Here is a 13,525-nt window from a genome sequence, read left to right as displayed (position 1 = left end):
ATGGGCCTCTGTCTCTTTAAGAAGCTCCTGCTCTTTCTGAAACTCCACTTTCAGGAAGTCACCGCTACATGGCTATTAAACTATTAAACCTTTAACAATGTTTTTACCAGTGATGCACTGAGAAGCAGCTCCTCTGAGCTCAGTAGATGCACAGCTCCACCAGGTGTTTGCTAATTGCTGCTGGCTAGTCTGAAGGAGTTGAGTGGGAGAATCTCAGAGGAGGGCTGAGATTCTCCCTCCCCTGAGAGGGAGAAGCAGAATTTCGTAAAAGGCACCGCTGAGGAAGTTCATCCTCAAAGGCGGAGCTAAGTCCACCCAGATGTTCTGCACAGCTGAGTGGTTGCCACGGGAGATTAAAGGATTTCTCAAACATGCATGAAAGATTCAAGGCAACACTCCAGGTATGTTTTTGATGAGGGAATAACATAACGCAATGTAAAGCTCAAAAAAGTTGATTTTACATAATACTTTAAAGTAGAAAAGAAATAAATACATAATTAAAGAGACAAGAAGAAGAAATAGTTACTCACATAAGGATCCAGTACCAGGACTGCGTGTAATCCTCAAATATTTTCATAACCACCTGACGAGCCTCCATGACCACAGTGGCATTCCTAAGAGATTCATTTCCACAGTGTGAAACCTGATTGCTGCCATGTTTTAATAATCGTTTTTGTGGCGTTTGGGATCTGCTGTGTACTCACTTTACTCCATCCACAAGATCTTTAGCATCCCGTTGGTTTCCTTCTCCATCATCAAACGTGGTGCTGTTTCCAACAGTTACTACACCTCCTTTCAATCCCAAAGCTGGAAAGCACCTACGGGTGACTAAGGAAGAAAGAACCACACTGAGGTATATAGCAGCTCGAAAAGTTTGTCAACAAGGAATACGCTATAAAACTTTTGAATATCTTTAAAAAATATTTTAGAGTCCCATCAGAAGCATTAGTTTCAGTAGCAATTAGCTAGCTATCTAACTTTTATATAGATTTGCCCCTTACAGCCACAAACCTGAGTGTATTTTATTGGGATTTGATGCAATTAACCAAAGTAGTGCATAGAAGAAATCTGAAAGGTGTGGCCTACATTTCTATACAGTTCCCTTTACTTTGATATCCTTGAAAAAAAATCTGGTGCAATCAAGCCTTCAGACAGACAAAATCTAAACTGTGTAGTATTTTAGAAAGTTGTATTTACACAGTTCACCATGTTTTAACTCCCTCTTCCCCCCAGCCAAATGTTAACGCTGCAGACGGCCATTATCTTTGAATCCACAGCTGGTGAGACCAATCTCTTTGAGAAAGTCAACACACACACACACACACACACGCACACGTATGAATACTGTAAATTCTTGTAAATAAATGGAAAATGTTCAGCTTTGCAGGCGCTGTGTAGTTTCCCCCTTTTGCAGTGATCTTTTATAAAAAAACAATCAAGGACTGTAAGGGAGCTAATTTGGGACCTTGTCAGGTTATCAGGCAATAGGCTTCAGACTGACTAATATCATTTTTAATATTGCAAATCGAATGCTTTCAGTTGTATGCAATTAATGCGACAGCTTCAGAAGTACAAAATCCACTAACATGACTTGCTGGGGATCAGCATAGTGGGGCAGAGTCTGTCACGAAGAATTTCTGGTAAACTCTGAAATACAGGAACAAAAACAGGCAAAGGAAGAAACAATGATTAGATTAATCTGCACTAATCTAGAGACTAAAAAATGCTACAGGAGGGGAACTCACCATTGAACTTGTCACAGTCTCCTTGCAGAAGTTTTTGTAGTAATTAAATTCTTTGTTGTTGGTATAGGCTTTGGCTAAGGTCATAAACTTGTCGGGACACTTCTCCACGCACAGCTGAGGATCAACATTTATAGTAGAAAAGTTTTGTCAAGTGCAGATAGCAGCAGGGAGGATAAAATCCAACAACAACAAAACAAAGTTGTGATGCAAAAGGAATACAAACTAGAATATCCCTGTTTCCCCAGGCCCCTAAACACAACACTGAAGAGACTGAAGATGGCCGAGTTCACACCTGTGTGGTTGGACACTGGAATGAAAGCAGCACCATGGGGCTGGCACACTTCATGATGTTGAAGTAGAACAACTTCCTCTTATTCCTGTGGGGAAAAGAACATTTTTCTGGTCGACAATATTTTATGCAACAGTTTTGGAAAAAGCTTCCAAGACTGAAAGGTAGTTTGAAGGGTTTCTTTATCTAATGCCGTTTTACAAAGCCTAAACCACAGTTTCCCCACAGTGTGTTAAAATCTTAGCGGGCCACTAGGCTTTACTTACCCCTCTGCCCCATCAGGATAAGCATAGTTTGTTTATTTTAAATATGATCTTTTATACACTACATGTAGTTTCATATCTAGATTTGCTCAAAAAGTAACTCACTCGAGCGGAGTCCCAGCCTGTCCGCAGAAGTCGCCTCTACTATCTGTTGGGTAGATTGCCTTCCTTGGATCGCCCTGGGACCAGGCTGGAAGCACAAAGATTCAATGGAAATGTTTACAGCTTATAACTGGATTTCTTTTCTTTTGTTTTTTAAATTAGCAAACCAGACTGTGAATACTTCCTCACCGAGTATTCCCACTGCAATATAGCCCAGTATAGCGATAATAAAGATGATGCAGCAGACGATATCGGTGCAGGACCTGGAGAGGAGAAAACGATGAATGAAAGCCTTCATCAGCGACACAATGAGAAATCCAACCCTGCAGTCCTGGCCTCACCTGTTCTGGATGGGTCCCTTGAAGGAGGGGTCGTGTTTGAAGGGCTCACCTGCAGGAAACAAAGACCATCCACAACATAAGCATATTAAAAGGAAGAACTGAAAGAATGAACTTAAAATAACATCCCACCAGAATTATGAAAGAGAGAAAAAGAATAATAAACAAAAAAGTTAGTGGCATCAAGGTCTATTGTGATGGTATAAATTTCCACTAAAAATCCCTCAGAAATTTTTAGATTAATCTCAGACATTTTCTTAAAAACACACACACTAAAATTTCAATTTTGTAAAAAATTGACACATGAACTGAAAGATATTTTAAATATTCAAGATAAAAAAACAACAAAAAAAGCCAAAAATAAAAGCCACACACAACCAAAACTATAAATAAAATATATTATGAAGTCTCATTAAAAAAAAGCATCAAAATCATCAAGATCATTTGAACTTATGCAATTAATTTATTGTGACAGACTTCCATACATGATATCACCATATAATCACCATGTAGCACTTTCACTAACCAACGTTAACCAGCTTATTTTAGCACCTGCCTGAGTAATTAATTTAGTGCTTATCCAGCATTTATTCATGGGTTTTTCAGTAGTTTGGTGGTTCTAAATTAACAAGAGCTAAGAATTTAACCAATTTCTGGTTTCATGGGGCTTTAAGCCAACAAACAGATTCCTGTACAAACCCATTTGCGTTTCCCACCCTGTGGAACTCCGTACAGATCGGGCTGATTTCAGGTCAGCCCACAGTGACATGAAATCAGCCTGATTTCAGTTCAGGAGAGGAACGGTCAGTTCCTCTCCACGGTGAGAGGAACTGACTGTTCCTCTCCTTTCTTCTGTCAGCTGATGTTTCCCTCCAAGCGCAACACGCCCGGCACCAACCTACTAAATTCCTTGTCGGTGACTAAGCCGGAGCAAAACCATGAGAAATCTGCCCCTGTGCTTTACTTTGACTAAACCGATCATATTTATAAGGAGTACTGAGCCAAAACTTACTTTCCATCAAACCGTTTTGACATGTATACCAAGCTATGTCCCAAAATCAGAGATATGCAAAAACTAGTTACATTTACTTGAATAAATTGGGAGAAAAAATTAATTCAACGAGTCATTTTACTGCATTATACTTTTAATTTATACTTGAGTAATACTATATTTTGGTGTCTAGTTACTTTACCTACCTTTGGTTACTTCACTAAATGGTTTTAACCTGAAATGCACCACACACAGAGATACACACCTAGAGTTTATGTTAAAGTGAGACTTCTTGTTTGTACACAAGTTTTCTTGCTGTAGTTTCATTTTCCTTCTCCTGAGCCTGCTGTGGTATTTGGAGGTCAAGTGAAGCTACAGTAACACGGGAGAAGTTCTCACTGGAAATACTTTGCATCTAAACTTGTCTAGCAGGTGTGAATTGGTTACATCATGTTATGAAAATGTTGGATTTGGAGAAGAATGTATTATTAACCAGGTATTTTAGTCTTAAAAATGACAGAATTTCATATTTTTGTCTGTCTAGCTGCCTTATTTTAACAACTTGAATCCGTACTTTCGTGGTCCTGTGAAATCTATAACAGATAAGCCAGAGCAGGCTCTCTTTCCTTAACCCTTGTGCGTGCGAGGACTGAGACAAACGTAGAGGACAATGGCAAATGATACAAGTTTTACGTGTGTGTGGGGTCGGTTGGACCCCATTTCTACATACGAGGGTTAAATGTTTCACTTCATTTGGGCATGAACGCTTGTCTGCACTCTGGTGCAAACCAAACGGGAGAAAACATGAGTCTTGGACGGTTTGCTCGCAAGTAAACAGTAACAGTTGGCCTACAGTGGGAAAGCAAAAGGACCAACTTAAAGAAGTGAACCAGAGGAAGGAAGTGGCACATCATTACAGATATATCAGACAAATCACTGTAACAGTGTCTGTAAGAGCAGGAAAAGTCACGTCATGTCCCTCTCCTGTCTTACTGTGTGCTATTGCATTAATTTGAGGCCAAAAAAAAATAAATACTTAAATTTGAAGCTCATCTTATCTGCATCGTCAAAGGTCTAAAATTCAGCTGTCCTCTTCTGATCTACTGAGAAAGAAGATTGACTGATGGACCCACCCACCAGGTCATGTCTGCATGTTTGCAGTTAGCAATAGTCAGCAACTTTCTTGCAATATTTAGCAACATTTCAGACAAAAATATATATAGATATATAAATAAATTGGTATCGGGTAAAATTGGAATTGGCAAGTCGTGCTCAGCCTGAAAAACACAATCGGTGCAGCCCTACTTTATATTTGAATTGCGGCTACATAATACAAGCCATGCTTTGTGTTAAACGGAAGTCCGTCTGACAATGAAGACATTTGTGTTTCAGAAATAAATGTAGGATTCAAAGACCCTTCTTCATAAAAACTCTGAAGGAAGACGATTAAAAAAAAAAGTAAAACATGAAAATAATTATTGACATTATTACCATTTCTAGCAATAAATCAGTAGTATAAACAGTGAAGCTAAATTCATGACTTTCTATTGTATCTTCATAAAGGTCTGCATGTGTTTAGTTGAGGCAAATACAACAGCAAGCCTCCAACCACTTCATGTCAAAAAGGGCACCAGTCTCATATTTCATGTGTGCTGCCATTTCAGACTGTCACGTCTGACATGCTGTCAAGTCAAGCTATGAGATGAATGTTTGAAATCCCATCGGAGCATTTCCAGAACGACAAGCAGAAAAAAAAAAGTCAGGTCAGTATTGGAAACAGATTTGACGTCCAGCTTGCTGCTCTAACACACCTGAGCAAAAAAAAAAGCTGCTAACAGTAGCTGGCTCCGCACAAACACAAACCGAGGCTCATTCTACTTCAAAAACAAACATAACTCTGATGAACACAGATCAAACGGAGGCTTGAGGAGTCGTTACCGTGTTTTCCATAGCGTTCTTCCTCCTCGGACATGTTGAAGCTTGCTTTCAGGGCCAAGATATGCAGAAAAAGTTAACTTCTGCTCCCGCTCTGCTCCTGCCAGTGAATGAACGAGGGGAACGCAAACGGAGCACAAAACCAGTCCATCCTGTCTGAACAACCTGCAACACTCCTCCTCTTCTGTTTTTTCTGAAAACAAACTGCTTCCACCTGCCTGCAGGTCACCAGTCTCCACCCTTTTCCCACAGACCTCATGCTGCGCCGGGAAAATGTATAAAAGAAAGAAAAAAAAAAAAGCACAACAAAAACACAGTTGTGCTTTACGAGCTTACGATCACATAAGGATGATGGGAGTGGAGAACATTTTTAGGATGTGTTCAGGAAAAACGGAAAGCTCCAGCATTACATGTTTATAACCAATTAGTTTTAGGTGTGGGGTTTTGAGCCAATCACCTGCTGGTTAGGAGGTTGTGCTGCATGGTCTCCCCCTAGTGGAGACCTTTAGACACTGCATTGGAACTCAATGAGGAAAAAATCCAGAAGCTCTATTTTTTTTTAGTCGTCTTTGATGGCGACCGGATGTTTTGATCTGCTCCCTCTGTTCTGCATTTAGACCGTGTTAAACCAATCTGTTACTCAAACAACGAAAGCTCAGACGGACCAAAGTGTTGTAAATGTTTTCCTCAGATGTTGAGGGAGAGAAGGAAAGGAGGAGGAAAAAACATGAAGTGACAGAAAGTTTCCATCTGACCTGCTCCTGTTTCATGGCCAGTATTGCAGCTCTCAGCAGTGCTTTCAATGTTTCTGCTGACAGGCAAAATCTAAACTCCTATTAAGCACTACAATAAATTAAAAAGGTCGTTTTTCTCCATTTCACTCATCACTACTAAATGTAGATGATTCAATTGGAGAGAGGAAAAAAAGAGAAAAACAATGAATCATGCAAATGGAAATTGAGTTTGTTTTAATTAATTATGTGATTAAATGATTTATTGCGTCACATATTAAAAGAAGAAGAGGGTTATAGGATAAACTGAACGTACTTTTGAGGTTATGTTGTGGTAAAAAATGTCTTGAATAGCAAATGCAATCAGAGATATTAGGAATATTTGGTAATATGATTTGATCTTCGTGCAAACTGTCAGTGCTTGTCAATGTAAATAAACTCAAATATCTTGGACACGCCTTATCTGCTAACAAACACATTGCTCTCCATTTCTATTTGTCACTTTGTTATCCTTTCTACATCGTCCACCAATACATTTAACTTGGTCTGACAAAGACGCTTCAAACCGCCTAAAGGAAACAAACCTGATAGCCTCAATTTTCAGTCACAAATATTTGCAACTGACAAGGATTCCTTTGATAACGTTTCTCTGGAACAACATCTAATCACATAAATAAAGTCATCAACCACTGGAATGTGCTCTCATTCCACCCCCACAGACGCAGAGCCGTTGGTGTTTGTGACATGCCGATATTCCAGGTTTGGTTTGAGTTCCGGCATCAATTCGACACATCAGAGGGCGAGGCCGTCACTGGGAAACTGCAGAGCAACCTGGTCATGTAACTAATCCCACACTCTAATTTCAAAATCCTCCTTTCGTCAGACATGTGGGATGATGTCTAATTAGAGAGCTTCAGAGCTTCAAAGGTAGAACCACAACTTTTATGATTGATGCCAGCATTGAGAAGCTTTAATCTTTTTCCATAGTGTTAGGCTGTTAACTCCAATGAAATATCCCTTTAAAAAAAAAAAGAAAATTGCTGAAATGGGAAGAAATAACAAAAAAAAAACCATTTATTTGCCCAGATTCTAAAGAAAGCGACATTTGATTAGAATAACCTGAGCCCAAGAAGTTGATGTTATCTTTAGACTAGACACTGAAGCTAATGAGTCTCAACATTCCGTGACTTCCCTCCCCTTATTGTCTTGATTCCTCCCTCCACATTCTATAATGACGGAAAATGTTCAAATCTCTTGTGGTGAGTCATCTCCCCATCAAAAGCCTACATGCAACTACAGAGTGTTGCAAAAGTATCCACAAGCGTAGGATTTCTTCACATTTTTGTCATTTTATAACCGCAAACTTCCACTTACTGGGAATTCAGTGAACACAGTTAAACACAATGCTGAAGTGAAAATAATAATAATAAAAAAAATGTGTGGTGCTTATTTGCATTCAACCTAAAGTTCAGACTAAAAATTGTTGCACATTCCTATTTGCAAAACAGCTCAAGCTCAGCCAGACTGGATGGATTCTCCAATGGATCAAGGTCTGGACTTTGATGGTCCATTCTGTCTCTGATGTGTATCTCTTGGCTGGGAAGTGGGCTAGCTATTATTGCAGTAACACTATGCTAGGATCCGTTATCAAGGTGACGCAGTTGGGAAACCTTTAACTCCGGGTTACGACCGCATCCCTCAGTAATAGTCTTTAATTAGGGACAAAGGGCGTGGATTTCTGGATGCAATCCTTGCTTTTCAGTCCAAATTCAGATCTATTTATGGAGCTACTCAGGAAGCAACACAATAAACTATCCATGAATCCTCTAGGGAATTTGGAAAGCCCTCTGTTTTCTCCAAAGTGACACGACTGACCGAAGCGTCGGCACTGCTTCTTTCAGCCATTGTTGACGTCCAGATTTTCCGTGTCTGGCTTCTTCTGGTGAAGAATTATGACGTATTTATGCAAATGTTGGATAAAATGCGAAGTGAAACCACAGACATTTTGAAAACAATTGGAGAAGTTTCCAAGTTAGTACTATCACATATGAAAGTGGCACAAATTTGATGTTTTAGTGGGTGAAAAGAGCATATTGGACCAGTTCATCTGTTCAGGCTGCTGTGTGAACATAGCCAGTCAAAGTTATCACACTGCTTAAGAAGGCAGAAGTGACAAATTTTGTGTTTGTGTCTGTTTCGGTGGTGGTGGTATTTTGGCTCGGCTGGGTAGATAAGAACCACCTAAAATAGGCGCTAGCTCTCTGCTGCCGGGAACCTACAGTGTAACAAATAATATCTGTTTTTAGCTCTGAACAAGAGCTGTGCTGCTCCTCACCACAATTTTATTTAGGTTTCATTGTCTCTAGCAGCCTTTATTTGATAGTGAATTGACAGGAAAGTGGGTAATGAGAGAAGAGGAAGATATGCGGTAAAGGTTGCCAGGCCGGGAATCAAACCTGCGACAGCCGCGTTGAGGACTAAGTAGGCCTGTCATAATAACAAATTTTGCTGGAATGTTGAAATCTAAAGCAGAAGAAGAAGAAGAAGAAGAAGCAGCCCATTTTCATTTGGCACATGCTAGTAGCAGACACAAAGGATCAGCACTTTTACTGTTACCGTTCAGAAACTACCGTAATCAGTTCGGTTAAATCTAAACTTGGCAACTTTTTCAGCTGCAATAAATGTGATATTCAATTGACCTGTTATGACTCAAATTTTGGGTGCCCGCCCCCCTCTGCTGCTGCATCGTTGTGGAAAACCTGGAGCGGCAGAGATGCCTGCGGCTTATAGTCCGTTGCGGCTTATATGTGTATGTTTACTGTGGTTTTTTTTTTTTTTTTTTTTTTTTTAAACTTTGGAGTTGCGGCTTATAGTCCAGAAAATATGGTATTTATTTCAGAAATAGTGTTATTTCCTGGATTTATTCTGTAAAGAACCCAAAGAGGGTTATTTGATTGTGCTTTCTGGAAAACAATACATTTTTACATTTAGGCACTCCTGCAATCGTCACACTTTTTCTGTCTGGAACCTCGAAGATTGGTTTTAAATAAATGTTCTAGTTGTTTACACTGTCTTTTCGTCTCGTCAGTCACATAATTTAAACAGAATCTCTTGACCTTTTGAATGAGAAAATTAGTTTCTGAATCGAATCGTGGCCCTAAAAGTCAAAATCAAATCACTACACAATGAAAGATTTGCGTCTCTCCAGCTCTTTTCCTGTTCCACACAGCTGAATCAAATGACTCCACTACCTCTTCAGCATGCCATCGAGTCTGGCAAAGGCCTGCTAACAAGACAGTAGATCTCGAGGCCTACAGTTTGGAGACCCCTGATTTAGCGTTCAGTTATTTTTCAAAGATAAAAGCTGTCTCCAGCCAGCTCTGAACATGCTGATGATGGGTTTAGATTCTGCACAAGTTTAGTCACATGCTTTTGTTTCTGTGGGTGGCCTATTGAGAACATCAAAGTGGAAGTGTGTGGCTGCAGTAGCAGAGCAGGTTGTCACTGATTGCTAGATTACCTAAAAAAATATCAGAAGAAATGAGCTCACAGCAACCTGCAGATGTAGGCCGAAGTGACTTCAACGTACACAACAGAGAAGCACTCGGCTCAGGTTTCAAAACCACTTCTCTACACATGGCACATAATTACACCTAATCTTTAGCAGGGCATGTCTGCATAGCTGCTCTCTGATCCTGTCATTGAGGTTTCTTCACAAACCAGACCCTGAAATAACTCAGAAAATCCTCCACTGCACTCCGGAGAGCTTTAGGTTGTTTGCCGTTTCCTCCTCTCCAAGTCAGTTTTAGGTTTGAAGATGCATTTTGAAATATTAGTTTTGAGTGTTTTTGTGGGTACGCTTCCTCAGGGAAACCGCCGTTGCTACAAAAGTGAGCTCTGGAGCGAAGCCACTGCCAATTACTTCCCTCACGCCAACATGCAAATGCATATTCCTTGCTCTGTGTTATGATACTAAACTGAAACTTGCCTTGTTTTTGCAAGCAAGCACTGAGAGAGCGAGAGAGAGAGAGGGCGAGAGAGAGGATGAGGAAAAGGAGAAAGCAAACTTTCTTGGAGGCTAAGTGAATCAATTAGCCATCATGTGGCAGGCGGAGTGGAAATGGGTGTGTGCAGGCACACAATGGAGGAAAACAGAATGCCAGCAAATGGAAGGGTTGTGTTTCTCATTTCTGCTTGTCAGCATCCTGCAGGGGAACTGTAGAAAAACTTTAAGCTGTGCAAATACCTCAAAACCACCTAAAGACTTGCCAAGCTGCGTGTAAACAAACTCGTATCAGTACTATGTGTTGTTATTTGGATTTTTTAGACCAACAAAAAGTAATAAAGTGGCATTTTGACTTTATTTCAATAACCCTCAGAGACCAAACCTGAGTTGTTTGGGGAAAAAACACTAAAACTAGCTTGTGAAACATGGTGTTCAGAGTATCATACTGTGTTTGATATTTCTGATCATCAATAGCTGTGTTTCCATTGACCTTAAAATTCCACAAGGGATTACAAGAATAACGGAAACACACCAATTTTGAAAAAAAAAAAAAAAAAAAAAAAAAAACGCATAGTTTTCAACAAAGACTTTTTGCGATATGATCTTTTGGCCGTATCGAAATAGATATATTTTGCAAAACAGCAATGGAAGCACTTTTTTTTCACAACACCCGAGTGATGTGAAAAATCACTCGTTGTTGTAACATCAACAACTAGATGTTACAAGTGGCGAAGAAGACAAACAGGAAGTGGTAGGAGGATGATGGCATGTTTTTTTTTTTAAATAACGCATTAACAAGCTTATTCACAAGTGATTTTAGCTGCATTGTTATTTATTTAACTGAAACACCGCAATTGTGAAATTGTGTTCTTTTGACATTAGTAGACTTTTTAATGGAAATGAAGCTAGAGATGAGGGAAGCTGATCAGACATGATGGAATGGTAAATGTAAAAGTAATGAAAGAAAACTTATTAGCAGCTGCAGAAAATGTTTACCTTCCAACAAAATAGTGAAACTAAACATACAAAATTGTATGCTGTATGTTTTTTGCTAGATTGGCCAAGTCAAAGCTCAGACCTAAACACAGTTTAGAATCAGCAGCAAGAAAGATACTTTTGATCCAATCTGACTGAGACTGTGTTATTTTGCAAAGAAGAATTTACAACTGTTTCTGTCTCTAGACAATATATGCGAGGGGTTATTAAAAACAAAATGCACGCCACACCTTTAATCTGCTTTATGTTGGTCAGTCACATTTTATTAACCTTACAAAAAGTGAATCCATTTAAGGGGAATGCATACTTGAACCAGACCAGGGCGCTGGACAGGCGCTATTTTTAACAGGACACATATCATTATTACCAAAAGCTCACTTTGGTATGAAACGAAACAGAAAGACTGGCAGCTGACTTATTAGCTCTATAGATAGTTTGCCCCTGCTTGCCTCTCATACCAGTCTGAGGAATGTGGCAGCAACTGGACGAGCACAACGTAGACTGGGACGCTTTTCATCCTAACAATGCACGAAGTGCTGCCCCAACTTAACGCGAAAGCATCACGCGCAACATCTTTCAGGCCTTATGTTCGTTTATTTATTTACGTACAAAGCACGAGAGATAAAGTAGTCTTTACACGAGCTACCAAAGGACAATTATTTGTTTTTATTTTTAAAGGAGAAAACAGGAGACTGAGAGCTAATGCGTCTAAAACTGTTTTCACTACGTCACCGTGAGAAACTGTGTCGCGTGGAGGAGTCAACCAACAACTGGTTAATATGTAACGAATGAGAAGGCAACCGGACAAATAAAGCATAGCATGGCTCGGAGCTTTAAACAATTACCATATTTCTTCTTCTCCTCCAGCTCCATGATGACGGAGTGTTCCTTCTGTAGTCCAGCTGCTCACAAGCGAAGGCTAGCGCATATTTTACAGCTCGGACTCCAAGTTATTGTAGCGCTTTCCTCCGTTCGGTTACTTTGTTGAAGTCCGCTCAGAAATCTTCCCAGACCCATAAACATTTCAGAGGGCGTTCCTAGCTGCAGTGTGCTGACCAATGACAGCGCAGGAGGCTATGATTGACACGGTGGCCAACCAATCACCGACTGAGGCCGGGTTAATGTTTAGTACCGTTAAGTGGTAACCAAGTTGCTCAATAGAAACAATTCCATTATAATCAGCTCTAGTTTATTTCAAGATTGCAGGATTGGTTTGGACATAAATACTGATTTACGTTAAAACATGTGAGACTCGAAAATATTTCAGAACAATGAGAAATGTACACAATTTCTTCATTCATAATTTATCGTAAAAGACTTAACGTTTCCTGTTCTGACTCATATTACAACAGTAAGAAGGCGTAGGAGGAACTATGACTTCAGCAGAAATTGAATAGTAATGATTCATTAAAAACAATCATCACTTTGCTTTATGGGAAACAAATAAATTCATAATATTCTGACAAATCCATAGAATGCATTTTATTATGCCTCTATAGTTCTTATCTAAAGGTTGCCACTTTGTCTACTTTTACCCCAATTTAGAATTTATTTTAAAAAAAAAACAAAAACCATCAAGTCATGTTTCCTAGGAAACATGCTATACTGTGCACGCTGTCTATCTGTGACGGCTATTTTGGTGAATTATGACATAAATATCCACACAATTAAAAACACCTGACTAAATAAGCTTTAGTTAGAAATGATCACAGAGATATAATTTTAAAAATAATTTTTAATGAAAATATTGTTAATTTAAAATGTAGTGTCTTCACATGTCATGTTCATCCCACTTCAGAATTATGCACCACTTTATGTTTCACATAAAATCCCAATAAGAACAAACGCTGAAGTTTGTGATTAAAACTAGGGAAAATATGACAAACATCAACCAGTTAAAATGCTTTTCCATGCCACTAGTTGTACAGTAACAATCTTGTGTTGCTAATTATTAATTCATAAATGTTTCAACTTTTAGACTGCATACTCAGTTTACATTGCAAAAACACAAAATCTTACCAAGTATTTTGGTCTAGCTTCCAGTGCAAACATTTCAGTACACTTGAAATAAGACAAAACTAACTTAAATGTAACTTTTCAGTAAGATATAGGAGTTTGCCTTAAGTAAA

At 39.2% G+C, this 13,525-nt stretch overlaps 1 protein-coding gene across 5 annotated transcripts in view; it reads right to left on the bottom strand.

Moving 5' to 3' along the window:
* The window catches only part of LOC103155004 (choline transporter-like protein 2), a 23,066-nt gene extending 10,616 nt beyond the window's left edge, over positions 1-12,450 (bottom strand). For 2 of the 5 annotated variants that reach the window (XM_016663231.1, XM_007576514.2), the window contains exons 1-9: positions 5,667-5,907; positions 2,741-2,789; positions 2,589-2,662; positions 2,403-2,487; positions 2,038-2,122; positions 1,746-1,859; positions 1,587-1,647; positions 705-828; positions 531-614 (exon numbers count right to left, since the gene is read on the bottom strand). In XM_016663231.1, the coding sequence (XP_016518717.1) occupies positions 531-614; positions 705-828; positions 1,587-1,647; positions 1,746-1,859; positions 2,038-2,122; positions 2,403-2,487; positions 2,589-2,662; positions 2,741-2,789; positions 5,667-5,700 (710 nt within the window). In that variant the 5' untranslated portion in view covers positions 5,701-5,907. Of the gene's footprint in view, positions 1-530; positions 615-704; positions 829-1,586; positions 1,648-1,745; positions 1,860-2,037; positions 2,123-2,402; positions 2,488-2,588; positions 2,663-2,740; positions 2,790-5,666; positions 5,908-12,241 lie in introns of those variants that run through there. The other 3 variants (XM_007576515.2, XM_007576518.2, XM_007576517.2) reach the window with 3 other exon arrangements.
* Between the last annotated feature and the right edge of the window lie 1,075 nt (positions 12,451-13,525).

Source organism: Poecilia formosa, unplaced genomic scaffold (genome assembly GCF_000485575.1).
Source record: "Poecilia formosa unplaced genomic scaffold, Poecilia_formosa-5.1.2 Scaffold409, whole genome shotgun sequence".
Classification (NCBI taxonomy): domain Eukaryota; kingdom Metazoa; phylum Chordata; class Actinopteri; order Cyprinodontiformes; family Poeciliidae; genus Poecilia; species Poecilia formosa.
The sequence above is the reverse complement of the archived record's forward strand: the minus strand, read 5'-3'. Positions and strand labels throughout refer to the sequence as shown.